Source organism: Lissotriton vulgaris, chromosome 1_2 (assembly GCF_964263255.1).
Source record: "Lissotriton vulgaris chromosome 1_2, aLisVul1.2, whole genome shotgun sequence".
Taxonomy (NCBI): domain Eukaryota; kingdom Metazoa; phylum Chordata; class Amphibia; order Caudata; family Salamandridae; genus Lissotriton; species Lissotriton vulgaris.
In genome coordinates this window covers 117,490,923-117,509,381 of record NC_141686.1, presented here as the reverse complement: position 1 = coordinate 117,509,381, position 18,459 = coordinate 117,490,923, and the positions used below count along the sequence as shown (strand labels likewise).

Genomic DNA, 18,459 nt, shown 5'->3' with positions numbered 1-18,459 from the left:
TATTTTAAAAAACGACACGTAAATAAATAGCATTGTCATTTACAATGTTAATAGCTCACATGAGTACCAGTTACGTTACACAAGGGCACATTCATTATCTGGTAGTCACGGGGAGATTAGGCGATTTGATCAGAATCAAGCCTCAATTCGAGACAAAGGCCAATCCACTCGAGTGCAGCATAAATCTGGAGTTGCACCAGCGACTCGCATAGAGCAAAGGACATCCCAATTTCTTCAAATACTGACAACAATACATCAGCTGGCAACGAGTGAAGGGCCATAGACAAACAATTGAACACTACTCCCTCCAGGTCACGCCCACCCCATAGGAAGGCGGCGTGGCCTGTGACGGTTAGAAACTGGAGGCGGTCCTCGTGCGCGAAGTAAGAGTTGCGCCGTTCCAGAATAGGGGAAACATTGCACTTCATGTTTTGGAACCGTGGTCTCCCCCTTAGCAGCGCTGCAGCTTGGTTGAGTCCGGACGGCTGGCGAAGCGGCTTGCGCTTGGTTTCAGAGTGCTCGAGGACAGCGACGGCAACACGTCTGTCCCGTTGTTGTCCGTTTAGGGAGAGGCGCGCGTGCGCCCTGATGGCTGGACCCGCCCGGGGGTAACGTCGGGGGTCATGGAGGAACCTCCTGCCATCCCCGTGGAGAAGGAGCCGGAGCAACCGGCAGTTGTCCCTGACCCACCGCCACCATCGGCCCCATCGTCGGCTCCCCCTCCTGCCCCACTCAGCGCCGAGAACGAGGCAGAGAGCCGGCAGGGCCCAGAGGAGGGCGGCGGAGAGCGGGCCGCACTGAACCTTTTGGATACCTGCGCAGTATGCAAACAGAATATAACATCACGCGGACCCTGCTTGCTGCCCTGTTTACACTCCTTCTGTCGCCGCTGCTTGCCCCCACCAGAGCGGTACGTCAGCGTGCCGGCTGGGCCTCAGCAGCCTCTGCCCTCCCCGCCGGCCCAACAACCACAGGGCGCCCGAGCAGCGTCGGATCCGCCCAGCACCCAGGGTGAGTCCATGCCACTGAGCATTTTGTAATGCAAAATTGATCGCGATATAACGGGGTGAACGTGGCGATAAATCGCGATAGTCTATTAATTAGCTATTATATTGAGGTTGGGTAGATGGTTCCTGGACAGTTTGTTCAGTCTGTATGGAGGGGATCAGGTGTGTTTCTGGGGTTATGATTGGTGTCAGAGGTGGTGTGACGCTATAGTTAGGATGAATACTATATGTGTTCAGCACCAGGAGTTGACAGGGTAGTGGTAAGTGCTGTGTAACATAACTTCGTGGAGTGGTTGACGGAGGGGGGTTTCGGATTCTTTGTTGGCCTGGTGGCGATGGTAATGGTCGTTAGGCGCGTAGCACTAGTTCTAGGGTACTGCTCGTGTACCTTAGTGCCACTCCAGATGCTGATGAGTGATTTTTGATCCATTCTGTCTTGTTCTGTGTCTTTGGGTGCAACCTATGCACCAAGCCTTCCTGTTCGCTTTTAGGCTGCGTGGGGTCTCCAAGTACAAATGAGAACTGCGGGTTACGCCTGCCCCTCCTCCCCCTGGTGCCAATAGTCGTCGATTTCTCTGGACAGCATGCGCGCGACCATAGCCTCCAGCAAACACACAGGGTGGCATGTGCGAAGTGAGAGTCGTTGCTGAGCTGTGATCAGAGCATGCACGGAGGGGGCGGAGAGTCAGTCTGGCGAGCAGGGGGAAGCCCAATGCTGCCCGCACGACAAATCACTGCAGACTTCTGTTGTCTCAGTCCTAGATGAAATTAATAGAATCGAGGTGGACGGGGCAGGCGGGAGAGGATTTCCCAACCCTACGAAACGGGAAGTTTAATTGAGCTGCAGAATTTTGCCAAACTTGCTGCTTTCCCCTTCTTTGACACACGATTGTTGTGAGGGGAATGACACTTGCTCATCTAATAAGTTGCAGTTTGTTTTTTGTGACGGTAGAGTGTTTCAACAGGCCGTGGGAAAGCTTGTGTCATTTGACAGCCAGTCTGTGACGTTTTTTCTTTCTCTGTGATATTGTTATTGGCCCACTCATTGCCTCCCGTCTCGACAGTGTTCGGACATCAAGTATTTGTGATTACGAATAGGCCTATTGTGGAAATGACTGCATCATTTATTATGAAAGTAGCTGGGGTTTAATAGATCCTTTCTTTTAGGTATGCAGGCATTAAAAATAATATAAAAAACACAGACCAATTCACAGTATGTGACAAAGCATAATAAATGCCGAAATGGTTGATTCCGTCATCGGACCTCAGTCAAAAGGTAGTTCGCAGTGTGCGCATCATAAGTTATAGAAAAATTGCATTTTTCTCGGCGAAGCAGACTAAAAATTCAGTGAATGGGCAATTACGGTGTTTAGTTTTAATTGTCGCGTGCGGGAAGGACATCATTAGCGATTGTTTTAACATACCACAAGGATGCTCTTCTTCCATCAGATTTAAAGTCGTTCTTTGTAGGTTTGGCCTCAGCCACACCATATTATTACATTAACAGAATCTGAAAATAGTTGATTTGTGTTCTTTTTTTTTTAATGCATTGTGCTTTTATGATTTAACACTTTTAAATCGAATAAAGCGTATTTTGATTGATTGTGTTCTTGTTATGAAGAGAATTGTTTGAGAAAGGCCTGTCTGAGATTTAATGCCAGTGTAATCTTAGGTTTATCGTGGCAATTGCATACTGTTCACTTGTTAAAGAAGAATGGAAATGTCACGCTGTTTAGACCATTGAACCGCAAACGTTACAATAGTTCATGTTTAAACACAATGGTCACGGTTCGGTAGGGAAAAATAATAAACCACGTAATTGTGATTGATTGAGACCTGTCGCTGTACAGAAGTTTCCCCAGCTTTTGGGGTTGTTTGTTATCTCAAGCGACTTTCTACGTGCCTATCATGTATTTAGGTGAGTTACTGTATTTCTTAATAATGTTCTTTTGGGGTATTTTTGAGATTTTAATTTTTATCAGTTTTTATTTTTCGAACGTAATTTACCTGGGTGTTCTGTATGTTCTTTTAAACCATTACTGGCTCTATAAGAGTTGACTTGGCTATCCCATGTCAATCTGACATTGAGTGCTACCTCCTTTAGGAGGCGCTCTGCAGTGTGATTGTACTAATACAGCATGTTATGTATGCATGGCTCTCGATAGGTAGCTATTAGCGTGAATAACTGAAGTCTAAATCCAGTAATTCACTGCTATGACGTAGCAGAAATGGCTAACGCAACTTGTTATAATCACAAAGCCCTTCTAGCCCAGGATGCCATGGCTCTCCGAGAGTCTCTCACTGCAGCTTGCATACTTAGGCTCTAAGCTGCAAACACTGTTGCAGGAGAGAGAAGGAAACTCTACACACAATTATTGACACTATGTTGTACAACTTAAATCAATTCTTATTCCATATGCGAAATGAATCCTGCAATGAAGAATTTTGGAGACAAAAAGGAGAAAACAATAGCCCAAAGATGAACAAATGTCCAACTCGCACAAAACGATGTTTTAAACGTTTTAAAAGTAGAGGAAAAGACTCTACTATTCTAAATAAAATTCCTCATCATGGTACAATATACAAATTTGAAAAAACAGGGGGTTACCAAAGGGTAAAAAGTGCATAGAGTGAGAAATTGGTGCTCGTGTGGGATAGAAAAGGACCAAGATGGTCAAGAGCCGTCCATGAGGATATCAACTGCCCTTCTTATCCTTGGGTCGAAACGTCGACAATCCTTCCCCCTACTTGGAGCCTGCATCTTCTGTGCCCCTGTCCCCCACCCCCCTGGAAAATAAGAACAACGGATGAACTATTCACCGTAATATAGCAAGAAAGAATGACATTTTTTGCGTTATAATCATTGAGGGCAGGCTCCTCCAGAATCTTTCCAAGGATTATTTAACCTTGGACTCAAGGAACATTTGGAATTTACCGTCTCTTGACCATCTTGGTCCTTTTCTATCCCACACGAGCACCAATTTCTCACTCTGTGCACTTTTTACCCTTTGGTAACCCCCTGTTTTTTCAAATTTGTATATTTGTATATTGTACCATGATGAGGAATTTTATTTAGAATAAATAGTAGAGTCTTTTCCTCTACTTTTAAAATGTTTAAAACATCGTTTTGTGTGAGTTGGGCATTTGTTTATCTTTGGGCTATTGTTTTCTCCTTTTTGTCTCCAAAATTCTTCATTGCAGGATTCATTTCGCATATGGAATAAGAATTGATTTAAGTTGTACAACATAGTGTCAATAATTGTGTGTAGAGTTAACGTCTAGGACCACCTTATCTGTAACGCTCAATACCCAGGTCCTAGGACTTTTCTTTGGGTTACCCCGTATATAATAACAGAGAGAGAAGGAAGGCATAGAGCAGCGGTACTCACAAACATGTTAACCAGGGGCCACAAAGTATGGTCTGTGGTATTCGTGAGGCCGCATTGATGCTAGCTGGTTAGAAGTCGCTCTTTGCTGAAGTTAAGTGGACGTAGGGATATCAAAGCCTGTACACGGTGTGGTCAGCTAGTCGATTTGCTTTGAGTATTTAATTCCATACTGGCCTCTAAATTAAGCTCCTAGTCTCAAGGAGAGTCATAGATTTGACAATACTGTTGTGCTGTATCGGAATTGCTATACCTCAACCGCAGCATGGGATAAGCATAACTCTGCTTGCTATCGCTAACTTGAGAGATACAAGTGTAAAAATAAGTCAAACTTGGTTATTGAATTGGAGTGAAACTGGATTGATCAATGTGAAACCAGAAGACCTGGGACAAATATCGGCTTCACCACTTGCCCAAACTGTGCGATCCTAGGTAATTGTATTATTTTAACTTTGCTGCCTTTATCTTCATGATCACGTATAGAACACCTCTATTACTTTGGTTAATAAAAATCTTTACAATTATGGACATACAACAATAACAACGTATATCAGTCAATTGCTAAAACATTTACACATGTGGGACAATAAAGAAGAATATTAACTGAGTTTGTGTCTTTGCTTACATTATCTCGCACTCTTTTAAAACCAAGTCTGAATATATAGCCCTGTAATCCATTAATAGCGTAATGTATAAGTAGCTAAGGCCGCTATCAAGTAATGCAGTATAGTAACAAGTTAACAGCGCAGCGTGCTGCCCAGTGCAAATTAACAATCGTCGACTCACTAGCTCGCACAGATTATAAGCTTTTTTACTACCCTAGCGGAAAAAAAGTGAAGTGTATGTCAAGCATTGGATTGTCTGGTTTCATAGAGGTAAAAGTGGCTGGTCGGCAGGAGCGGCCGCCAAGTTTCTTCCATTCGCCCCGTAGCAGAATCTTTCGATCGTTAAGAAGTGCAGGGCAAAGGCATGCCATGTGTTCAATCGTTTCCCTGGTACTCCTGCAATCCCTGCACTTTATATTGTTGGTTGTATGGTGACAGCCTGGTAGAAGATACAGGAAGGGCCATTCTCCCATTATGAGGGCCAGCAATATTTTTTAGGTCTCGCGACCTATCGATGTGCGCAAGCGCATCGAGCGGAGCGAGAATTCAAGTGGCGAAAGCATCGTCAAACCAAAGGGCTTTCAGCCCCGCGGTTTTCATGCTGTTCACGTGAACCACGTGATAACATGCACACGCATTCAGGGCCAGCCAGCCCAGCACATCAAAGGGCTTCTCCTCCCCTAATTGTTCATGGCCGGCCACAGGCCGGCCATACTTTCAGTTTCCCGAAACGGCTTCTCCTCACCTAATTAGGGGAGGAGAAGCCCTTTGATGTGCTTCACACCAAGGCGCCTCACAGTCATTCCTCTTGTTTGTATTTGCTTCGGCTGCCATTCTCAGACTCCACGATTTGCTCATGTGACATGGTTGCTCCACAAGACGCTTTACACATTACACTCATCTGCCTGAAGTGGGAGAGCATATGTCGTAAGTACATATGTCCTCTTCTTTTGCCTCTGAGTTTTAAACAAGCAAAGCTGGTCCTTCTGTACTTGCAGTTTCACTTCTAATGTGTGTTGTTATTTATCATGATTTTTAGCTGAGGTGTATCACGCTCGTTCATGAGTTTGATCTTTTCATACTGTGAAATGTTTTCTAAGTTGTTTTTGATTGTCTTACCGCTGGAGGTCTCCCTCTGCTACATTTAGCCTCTGACACATGCAACGCCACTCAACCACGCAACGCCACTCAACCACGCAACGCCACTCAACCACGCAACGCCACTCAACCATGCAACGCCACTCAACCATGCAACGCCACTCAACCATGCAACGCCACTCAACCATGCAACGCCACTCAACCATGCAACGCCACTCAACCATGCAACGCCACTCAACCATGCAACGCCACTCAACCATGCAACGTCACTCACACATGCAACGCCACTCACACATGCAACGCCACTCACACATGCAACGCCACTCACACATGCAACGCCACTCACACATGCAACGCCACTCACACATGCAACGCCACTCACACATGCAACGCCACTCACACATGCAACGCCACTCACACATGCAACGCCACTCAACGCCACTCAACCACGCAACGCCACTCAACCACGCAACGCCACTCAACCACGCAACGCCACTCAACCACGCAACGCCACTCAACCACGCAACGCCACTCAACCACGCAAAGCCACGCCACTCAACTACGCAACGCCACTCAACTACGCAACGCCACTCACACTCGCAACGCCACTCACACTCGCAACGCCACTCACACTCGCAACGCCACTCACACTCGCAACGCCACTCACACTCGCAACGCCACTCACACTCGCAACGCCACTCACACACGCAACGCACCTCACACACGCAATGCCACTCACACACGCAACGCCACTCACACACGCAACGCCACTCACACACGCCACTCACACACGCAACGCCACTCACACACGCAACGCCACTCACACACGCAACGCCACTCACACACGCAACGCCACTCACACACGCAACGCCACTCACACCCACGCAGTGCCACTTTCAGACACACAACGCCACTCACACCCACGCAAGCCCACTCGCACACACGCAACGCCACACTCGCACCCATGCAATGCCAATCACACGCAACACAAATCACACACACAACGCCACTCACACACGCAACGCCACTCACACACGCAACGCCACTCACACACGCAACGCCACTCACACACGCAACGCCACTCACACACGCAACGCCACTCACACACGCAACGCCACTCACACACGCAACGCCACTCACACACGCAACGCCACTCACACACGCAACGCCACTCACACACGCAACGCCACTCACACACGCAACGCCACTCACACACGCAACGCCACTCACCCATGCAACAAAATTCACACACGCAACGCCGCTCACCCATGCAACGACACTCACTCAAAGCCACTCACACCCACGTAGTGCCACTTTCACACACACTGTGCAGTGCACAATAGGTCTCGCAGTAGGAAAGTTGGAGATATTGGTTTTGTAAATGACAAAGCCCTTTATGTTTTTAACATGCAAAATAAAAGGCATTGTTATTTGCAATTGTAATAGCTCCAACTTTCCTACTGCGAGACCTATTGGCAACGCCAGTGCTTGTTTCCAGTGCACTGCCTAGGTGCACAACAAGTGTGGCGCCACAACCCCTACCTTGAACCCTGATATAACTGTCCCGGCGTGCTTACGTTGAGTCAGTTGTGCTCTGACTGAGTGTAAGGACCAGGAATGGACATTCCTTTTAATATACATTTTGAGGGTTTGCTGGGATGGTTTGGAACTCCAGATTTCTTCTACTTCCAGGAGTTTTTATAGAGTCTTGTAGATAACGTCTGTGTGATTGTCCAACTGACCGGTTGATATTTCCTGCCCCACTATAGCCTCCAAGCTTCCTTCTCTGGACATGCGTAGCTTGTTACACAACTTAATAAATGCTCCAGCCCCCACGGCTCGATGATCTTGTAGACCAAACTCAAGTTGCATTTTGGCAGGGGATGCAAGTTTTCAAGTTTAAATACTTTATTCGTCAACATTGTCATAAAAGCATATATCCCTAAACTAAACAGAATAAATACTACGCTAGAATTTTAAAAAGCAAGTTAAAATACATATTAAATTTCATACATTTTATACTTTGTTGACGAATAACTCAGTAAAATCATGCGTTGTAAAATCAAGTCACAGCACAAGGTTTAAGTAGAATAGATTTGTCATTCAGATAGTTGATTACAGTTTTAAAGTGCGCGTGCATATTATCCAAGCCCACCCCATATATTTGGCAACAGCAATTGCAAGATTGGGGGCACAGTTTGATTTTAAAATCCTTAGCGCCTCTGAATATTTCCTTGTCCCCAAGTTCCTGCAAGCTGGCTTTAACCATCTGCTTCTTGGGGCAGCATATAATGGGCACACAAACAGAAAATGTGGGATGTCCTCTGCATGTGCTTTGCAGTAAAAGCAGGTATTTACGTTACCGGAAGACCATTTAGCCGTGAAGGCATTGAGGGGTAGAGAGCCAATTCTGAACTGAAAATACAATTTCCTGTCTAGAGGCTTAGCAATCAAGTCCCAGTACTGTTCAAATTTTGGGGTAGTTTTAATTTCCAGGAACTGGGATGTCAACACAGATGGTTAGTTGGAAATCAATACAGTGTTATTTATCATGTCCCAGTACATTTTTTTTCAATGTGGTCTTTGATGGAAAATCATGTGGGTCTACTGCGGTCCACAAATGCTCCAGGTGCAGTTTTTGAAGTAATTTCCTTACTTCTTTCAGCCAGGGTACTTTATGAAACATATCAGAATTAACAACATCCAAAAGGGCAGCTGCGTAATGACTCAGCTCAGGAGTAGTTTTTACACGCCTCCAATAGAGGAGGGGACGCAGTCTGACCAAATCCTCGATCTTTTTCCTCCCGAGGTCATATTGAAGCGGGGTCGAGGGGGTACTCTGGGGGACACCAATTATGCGGCAAAGAAATTTGTTTTCTGCAACTACTAATGAATTCAAATTGGTGAAGCCCCATAATTCTGATCCATAAAGACAGGCGCCCAACACTTTCATGCTGTAAATCTCCATTATTGGATGGATTGGTCTTGTGAATGAAGATTTGTGTTTTTGGGCTATTGCCCCTGCCAGCTGATTACATTTTAGCACCACAGAGTCCATGTGGGATTTCCAGTTCATGTTGGCATTTAAGGAGATGCCTAGGTAGGTAAAAGCATTCACTTCCTCCAGAAAGGACCCATTGTAGTTCATTTTCCCCTTGAATTTCTTAGCGGGATTCAGATTCATAAATTTAGTCTTTGATGTGTTTATTTCCAAGCCCCGGATCCGACAGAAGTCACCAAAAGCGTTTATTGTCTTTTGTAATCCGCTAGGGGTCCGCGAGACCAGCAAGGTGTCATCTGCAAACATTAGTACTGGAACTCGCTCCCCATCCAGTAATGGGGCATCTGTCGGAAATTGCTTCAAAAAGTCAACTATGCCATTAATATAGAGGGAGAATAAAGTGGGGGCCAGGACGCAACCCTGCCTCACTCCTCTATCCACAGGGAAGGGTTCCGTGACATCTCCCTGGGCACCCCATCTAATCCGGGAATAGTTGTTCTCGTGCATCCTTACAAGCAAAGTCAATAGTTCAGGGCTTATTCCGAGATCCCGCAAGACAACCCATAACTTTTGCCGGGGAACTAAATCAAACGCTGACTTCAAGTCAACGAAAACAGCAAACAGTGGACCATTTAGCAAGGTTACGTTTTTCCAGTACATAGTTAAAAAGTGGAATACCTGGTCGACAGAGCTGGTTAAAGGGCGGAAACCAGCTTGATACGGGGAGAGGATATCCTTATCATCTATCCAGGCTTGTAATTTGTTTTGTATCATCCTGCCCATCAGTTTTTGTGCACAGTCGATAAGGCTGATGGGCCTATAGTTGCTTGGTAGAGCCTTGTCCCCTTTTTTGTAGACAGGTATTATTTCCGCTCCTTTCCATGTTGCAGGGATCTTTGCTCCTTGTGCGATGGCATTACCAAGCCAAACAAAGTATTTGCACCAACTGGCCCTGTCCGATAAAAACACATCCGCCGGTATTCTGTCAATTCCTGGCGCCCTTCCTCTGGTTACTCCATCCATTGCCTCATTTACATCTTTCAATGTGAATAGTTCGTGGGTATAAAATACCCTTACTGGAGGGGAATCAGTTTGTAGTACCAAATTGTTTGCATATTGACGTTTAAAAAATTCCACCCAAGCCTCCTTTGCTACATGGTTTTTCGGACAATCAGCTATTCCCCCAAAGCCCCACTTTAAGATGGCCCAGAACTCTTTCTGATGTTTATCAGCACATGCTTTCTTCAAGTCTAACCATATATTCTCATCCCACAGTTTTTTTGCCTTGATTTTGTGTTTTTCTGTATTCATCCCTGGCCTTTAAAACTCCTGTTTTAGATCTCAGCGCTGCGCTGAGATTTTGTCGCGCTATTCTACAGGAATGGTCATACCATCCTCTCTTTATGGGTGGTCTAACACCCTTCCTCTGCTTGGTTTTTTTAATGAATAACTTCTGTATTTTAGCAAAAAACCTTGGCTGTGACTCTTCAATCAACTGTTTAAAATTTATATCATTAATAAAGATCTGTAGTCTGGTTACCTCTTCAATAACTATCCCCTCTAGGGCCTGCATATCCCCAGGTTTGTCTACCAAAGTTGTCCATTTAATGTGACGGAGGTTATTGGATGTAACAACGTCTAATGACGCAAGATCCCTAACCGGGTTTATTGAGTTTACACTTTGTTCCAGGTTGAAGAGCAAGCACAAAGGATTGTGATCGCTCTCCAATCTTGGAATCACCTGCATATCGACCACTTTATGCCAACCTCTAACATCTATAAGAATATAATCTATCCTGCTACTTGATCTTAAGTTGTCAAAGGTGTGCTTACCCTGTGGGTCAGAGGAGGTGCGGCCATTTACTGCCCTCAGTCCTCTGGATAGGCATAAGCTTTTAGCCTGTATTGCCACTTCTGTCCACTTTTTTTTTACCAGCGGGAGGTCTAATTGGGGAATTCCCCATTTAGTATCTTCCTCTTGGGCCAGATCATTATCCTCACAACCTAGAGGTTCAAATGTTGTGTTTAGGTCTCCCCCCACCAGGATGGTATACTGCGTAGGTAGAGTCTCTAAGTCATTATCTAATGCTCCTATCAAATCAGAAGATGTGCCCCCTAGGGTTCCCCTGGCATAGATATTATATATTGCCAGATTATAACAATCAGCCCAGGTGAGCACTATAGAGAGTAGGTCACTATTAATAATATGATTTTGCTTGATGGTGCATTGCAAAGATTGGCGTATCCATATAATTAGACCCCCAGAAGGGCGCCCCTTAGTATTCTTTTTCGCAGGTACATAAAAATTTAGAAAGCCCTGGCGAAAAACTGGTGCCACTGACCATGTTTCCTGCAGCATGATAACAGCATGACGGTCAATGAACTCGCACTATTCGGGAGTCTCTAATTTATGGTGGATACCCGCTATATTCCATGAGATGAACTTGGTACTACCTTTCAATTCAGTATTCCCCTCTTGTGGAAGTATGCTCTGGTTGAAAGAGAGCAAGGGGGGGGGGAATAGTTTCCTCATCATTAGTAATAGTCTGAATAACTGGTGGTTTGTTCACTCCTATACTAGGAGTATAATCTCTATGGTCGGGGACCTTGCCTTCACAACAATCTGTTTCTGGTTTCGTAAGAGTACTGTTGGTTCCGTAGTTAACCTCTACAACCTTAAATTTCCCTAAGCTCCATGATTCTTCCAGTCAATCACATTGGCTTAGACCCGAGAGGGCCGAGAACCTATTTTCGGTCGAGATACCCCAATTATTTCTATTTTCAGGGATTTTGGCTTTTCTTAGTACAGGGTTCCACTTTGTTTTCAGCTTTGTTGGATTTAAGATGTTTCCTTTTTTTATGTAAAAGAAGTCCAACGTTAGTGGCACAATTTCGGTAGATCTACGCTGAGGGGGAAATATATTAGCTAGAATGTTTGGCAAAACTTCTGGGTCTGAGAAATGTAGCACCACACAATCCCCCTTAAATTTTTTGGTACCACCCCCGATCCATTCAACTCTTCTAGCTTTAACTACTTCCTGTGCCAACTGATCCCTGCCTCCCGGTTTAAAAGCCATGTTCTTTGATAGCCAGTGGAGTGATTTGTTTATCAAAGAAGGAATGTTCTCTACTTGCCCTTGTTCCAGTTGAGGGACATTTGCTAGGACCAATATTAATGGAGAGGCTTCCACTATTAATTCAACGGGCCCCTTCTCTGTTGTCAGGTTCTTTTGCACCTCTAAAGTTCGGCCCTGCAGAGTCCCCATTATTAATATCTGGATCTGGGTCTCTCAAGCCTCCCCCCCCCCCCCCCCCCCCATGGGCTGGTCTCCTCATAATATTCCGGGGAGTATTTGCAAATAAATCTGACCCAGGAGCAATTTGGGTAGATTTTGGATCGATCCAGGTGTTTGTAACAGAGGTATTTTTGATTTTTCTTCTAATGATTTTTGCAAAAGTACCCCCAGTCTGTTGACCTCTTCTGTGAGCTGGTCTATTTTGCTTAGGAGCGGTTTGGTAATAGTTTTGATTTTGTTATCTACAGCATTCAGCAACTTCTTAAATTGGTCTTCATCCAAGTGGACCTTTCCTCCTACATTACCCCTTGTATCATCTCCACTAAATCCCTGAGGGGAAGCATCGGGGCGCTTTTTACTTGATCGAAGGCCACCCCGTTTAGGTATATTCTCCCCCCCCCCCCCTTTGTTACTCTTGGGGCTGGGACCGGTGTAGGGGCCTCCTTTTCTAGAGTAATAATGTCAGTATCTTGCACGCTCTCAAGAGCTGGTTCAGAGATAGCTACTAGAAGCTGGGTCAGTGGATTGTTGTCTGGGGTCTGAAACACCTCATTACTGATATCAAGAGCTGGAGTAGGTAAAGGCGTGTTATCAATGAGCAAGTCTGGCGAATAACTCAATCCCAGGGATGATCTCCTGTCATGATTAATCTTGGCAACTTTCTGAACCATGTAATTGTCAATGGTGTTGATGGAAACTGTTGAAGATTTAGTTTTAGACATTTTCCAAACAACTTTACAAGGTTACGTAGCTGCAGGACCGTGGGGTGTTAAGACAATGTGGTATCCCAGTCACATACACTAGTTTGTGGGAGAATGTAACTTACTTGGGTATTTTTGCACAGAGTTCTAGGCCCTGCCCCTTCCTGCCGATGAGGGCCATAGAGGGCCCGCCCTTTGCCCGGGCTTCACTCCGGGCGTCCCGCGAGGCAGGGGTGTCAGGGATTTTATTGCGCCTCCTGGCGCGTTCTCCCTGCGTCTGTCGTCAGCTGCTGCGCGCCGCCGCGAGGCCTGCCGGGTGTTGTAGTCCCCCGGAGCGGCGGCGCGGTGTTTGTCGGCTTGGTGACTCTTGACGGTGGCGACTGGTACCTGTGGCTGCTCTCGGCGGTGGCGGCGGTAAGTTAGTCTCCCCCGCTCTGCCGGGGTGTCAGGGATTTTATTGCGCCTCCTGGCGCGTTCTCCACGCGTCTGTCGTCAGCTGCTGCGCGCCGCCGCGAGGCCTGCCGGGTGTTGTAGTCCCCCGGAGCGGCGGCGCGGTGTTTGTCGCTTGGTGACTTTTGGCGGTGGCGGCTGGTACCTGTGGCTGCTCTCCGTGACTCTCGGCGGTGGCGGCAGTAAGTTAGTCTCCCCCGCTCTGCCGGGGTGTCAGGGATTTTATTGCTCCTCCTGGCGCGTTCTCCCCGCGTCTGTCGTCAGCTGCCGCCGCGAGGCCTGCCGGGTGTTGTAGTCCCCCGGAGCGGCGGCGCGGTGTTTGTCGGCTTGGTGACTCATGGCGGCTGGTACCTGTGGCTGCTCTCCGTGACTCTCGGCGGTGGCGGCGGTAAGTTAGTCTCAGGGGATGCAGTTTTCAGAAGGCTCAACACTTGCTTAAAAATTATTGTTGTTATTTTGTTCACAAGACTGTTATCTTTCCCCTGCATAATCGCCTCACCGTAGGAGAGATAATTGAGGGTTTTTGCCTTCATGCCGCTTATTAGAGGAGTAAAGCTTGGTCCGGATAGCTGCCTTGCGAGGTTAGTGAGGGCTACCTGGATTGTCAGGGCTTTGGCTTCTACCTCGTCTCTTATTTTGTTTTTAAGAACGAGCCCCATCTATCCATGTGGACCCCTAAATATTTGTATGAGGCGGCCCTATCACTACTTTTACCGTTGTACTGACATCCACCGCCTTGATATTCCCTTGACCCATATGTGATTGCCCTTGTCTTTAATAGGTTTCATCCTAGCTCATTTTTGGTGTTGTAGAGAGAGAGAGCTGATCGAGTAGTCTCTGCAGGCCAACCTTGGTGTGACTGAGCAGGACAAGATCGTCTGCGTACAATAGGTTGCCTATTCTGGTCTCTACGTGTTTTGGAGGATGAGAGTTCAATTACATGTGATACATCTGAAATGAAGAGGTTGAAAAGGAGAGGCGCCAGCACACAACCTTGTTTTACTCCACGCAAGGTTTGTATCTTTCTGTAGATGTAGGATCCGTCTCCAAGTTTTATACAGATTCAAGTATTTCTGTGTAGCTGGATTATAGCTTGTTGGAGCGCAGGTGGGATCCCCCATTTCTACAGTTTCGACCATAATTGGTCACATAATTGGACACACGATCGAAAGCGCCCTTGAAGTCGACGAAACAGTGAATAAGTATTCCTGAGGCCACCACTTTGTCCATCGGGACCGATATTGCATGCAAGTTTGTGATGTTTCCTGATTTTGCCACAAATTCTGTCTGATTGAAGGGTATATGATGATTTTTTGTGGCCCAAAACAGATCTTTAAGTAGCAACTTTGCATAGTATTTAGGTTGAACATCTAAACGGGTAATCGATCATCCTATAGTTTTAGAGTCCGACCTCTTGCCAGCTTTATAGATTGGGTGAATAATAGCTCTGCGCCAAGATTCCGGTATGAGCGGATTTGTCGAGCAGTAACTGAATAAGGGTGCCAGATATTAGGCCCAAAAGTCAGTGTCTTGTTTGTATAAAGCCTGAGGTAGACCATTGGGCCCAGGAGCTCTGTCTGAGAGGCCCTTGGTTATGATTCGTGTTGTTCTGGACGTTAGGGCTTCTAGTGTATTGGGTACCTGTTGAGGCGATAATTCTTGTTGTGACGGGGATTTAATGGTGGTTACCAATGGCATCCTGGTGTTCAATTCTGCGTGTTGCTCAGTTGTCCCAGCTTGGATTGTACCTGAGGGGAACTGTGATTAACTTAGATTATTCTGAAGAGCCAAAGTTGGAAGTTTAACCAGTGAACCTTCTTCCTTTTTCCTTTTTGTCAGGTGGGTCGTTAAAAAAGATACCCATTCATCTTCACGAATGTTTGCACTACTTTTGTCCTCCATGGTTATATGTTTTCCCGTTGACAAGGGACCAAAAAGACTTGGAATTATGATTTGTTCTCGCATATACCAATTTTGTCCAGAACTGCTTGGAGCGTTTTTTAATATTTTAAAAGATTGCTTGTTTGAGTGCCTTTTGGGCATGCTTGTATGTATTGAATAGATGGTCATCCCATGTGTGCCTCCATGCTTGTCTGAGTGCGGAATTACGTAGGCTTTTTAATTTCATAATTTCCACAGTTGTTGTTGTATTACCTTTTTTATTGTTTTTTTGCGGAATACATGAGTAGTTTTTAATCAGTTGACAGGAGAAAAACTTGAGCTCACATGATGTTAGTGAGCGGGGTTTAGTCAACACACATTGCAGCGCTCTACATTTTGTCATTATTGACGGTATCGTGGGGTCAGGCCATTTACCTTTTTTGAGGTTCTCTGTGAATATTCCTCTTTTTGTCTGGCTTGTCACTGCATGACCTGCTACTTTAATATTCTGATAATCACTTGGGGTCAGTGATCGCTGTCTTCTTGTGCAGCAATGGTATACTTTTCGATCAAGGGGAGCATTTCCTTATTGCAGATGGTGTAATCAAGAAAGGAGCGAGTGTGGCCATTTGTTTTTGTCCAGTTTGGAGGACTGTCCATGGAAAAGCTACCATTCAGAGTTGTGTAACCCAAAATGCTAAGTTGTGGCACCATGTATTCAGAGTTTGCTGTATTTGTTACCGGTGGGCTTTACTTCCCCCAAGATGTGTGAGCTTATTACACCATGCTCTTCAGGAAGTTCTTGGAAGAGATTTGTGTTACAACATTGTGGTAAATTAATTCAATTTAGGAGGTGGGGGTAGTATCGTCAGCTGTTATTAGGGCGAACCAGGCTTCACAAGTCCCATTATAGGAAAATGGAAAGGGGAAAAGAGGCATCCCTCCCTTTTTCTGATGAGGTGGGAGGTGGCCACAAATCCAGCAATTTGTGCTATTGCTGACCTGATGAGTGTAGTGTAACATCTGTATAAAGGTATTGTTGTGCAATGCTAGTCTATGGGCTTGTTCATGAGGGGGTAGGTCATGATATGTGTGTTCCTGAGTGCTGTTGGGTGTATGAGAGGTGTGTGGTGTTGGAGGAAAAACAGTGTGGAGGATCCAACCAAGACACGTCATAATGGTTATGAAGAAAAACCATATCATTAAACATATGATAGAACCACTACGCAAGTTCTTAAAGTTCTTGTTTCTGCGTTTCATTCTATCTTTTTCCCACATAGTCAAGGTGTTTAAATCCATCCCCATGCTCCAACCGCTTCACCACTGGACCTGCGCCCAGTGGACTTAATTAGCCAGAGTCTGGATGGCAGACTTCAACTTTGATTTATATTCTTTTTTTTTTTTTTTTTTGGAAAACCTTTATTTGAAAAATCAAGGCACACAGCTATTTAGCCTTACATCCCGGAGGCTAGGCAACATTCTTGGGAGAAGGATATGTAGTGTACACAGTACATGTTATAAAATCGTATCAGGTTTAACTTTATGATCTGATAACAATAAACCTATGAGATAACAAACCAAGGAAACACCAAAACCGGTGTGAATAGGCAAGGAAAAATTACGTAAATGCGGCAATACCCAATTCAGGGGATGGCAGGGCAGTGTGCCCACAGGGTGCAACTAAGCAGTACAAATTGAACGACAACGGGGGGAAGAAAACCAGGATGGCAATAAAGTGACGAGTAAGTTGGAAATAAGGGCTAGGGGGAGAGTCGTACGTCCAATGGGGCAGTGTCGGGAGGTAGACAGATATCACCCCTATATTCATTCCAGGCCCCCCAGACCGTACTCCACTTCTTGGGCTTACCCCTGGCCACATACACCGTTTTCTCGCGAACCATACACCAATCCATATTGGTCTTCCACAGTTCCACAGAGGGGGGCGACGGGGCTCCCCACTTCTGAGCAATGTCACATTTCGCCACTATATTCCCCAGGGTGACCCATTGGGTTTGAGCGTTATTGTAATCTGTAGGGCCCCACACATTCAGCAGATAACGCCGGGCCTCAGCCGGCAAATCCACACCAGTCACCTCACGCATCACCGCATGGACACGCCTCCAGTAGGAGGCTATGGCATGGCATTCCCAAATAATGTGCATGAATGTGGCCAGTTCTCCACAACCGCGCCTATAAAGACCATCCACTGAGAGTCCCATATGAATCAACCGGGGGCCGGTTACATACACTCTATGAAGAACTTTCAATTGGACCAGGCGTAGTCTAGCTGGGATTGCCACTTCCTTGGGAGAAGACACCGCACACTGCCAATCCTCATCGTCCAATTCAACTCCATCACGCACCCACTGGTCCCTCACACTCAACAGAAGATCCGTGCGGACATTGATCAATTTTTTATAGATCAGTGAAATGGCACTGTCCGGCATATGACCATCTAAGACCCTGTCTTCCAACGGGGACGATTCAGGGACTTTCTCACCCACCGGCAACACCGCCATAAGGGCGTGTCGCAGTTGGGCATATCTAAAGAACTCCGTCGCTCCCAGCTGAAACTCCGTTTGTAGAGCGGCGAAGGACTTTTTCTCGCCCCTAGCCATCATGTCGTCCACCTTGGAAATGCCAATAAGGTCCCACCGATCAAACCCCTTTGTGTGCCACAGTTTGCCCAGTTGGTCTGAGTCGTAAAGCGGAGTAGCCAACGTAAGCCTCCCCTGCCACCCCTGCGCCTTTGTGATGGCCCTCCAAATATGTACGGCTGTCATTGATTTATATTCTTGTTGTGGGGTCAGTTCCAAGGGCACAAAAGATTGTTCTGTTAAAATGTCACTAGCGTCGCCGGCAACAGTGTCTCTTTGTCCAAAATATTTTCGGCAGTGGCTCACGTGTAGCCATCCCTTCCTGCCTTCGACCTTCACCGCCGTCCGCGTGGTTAGGAGCGCGAGCTTCAGAGCCTTCCACCTGGGCTGAAGAGGACTGGTCCTGTCGAAGTTTCTTATCACCCAGTCGCCGGGTC

General features: G+C 46.2%; 1 protein-coding gene across 1 annotated transcript in view; it reads left to right on the top strand.

The window, feature by feature from the left end:
• Nucleotides 1-354: 354 nt before the first annotated feature.
• The window catches only part of TRIM24 (tripartite motif containing 24), a 1,193,545-nt gene continuing 1,175,440 nt past the window's right edge, over nt 355-18,459 (top strand). Inside the window, exon 1 of the mRNA XM_086952962.1 lies at nt 355-1,011. Within this exon, the coding sequence (XP_086809088.1) occupies nt 624-1,011 (388 nt within the window). The 5' untranslated portion in view covers nt 355-623. The remainder of the gene's footprint in view (nt 1,012-18,459) is intronic.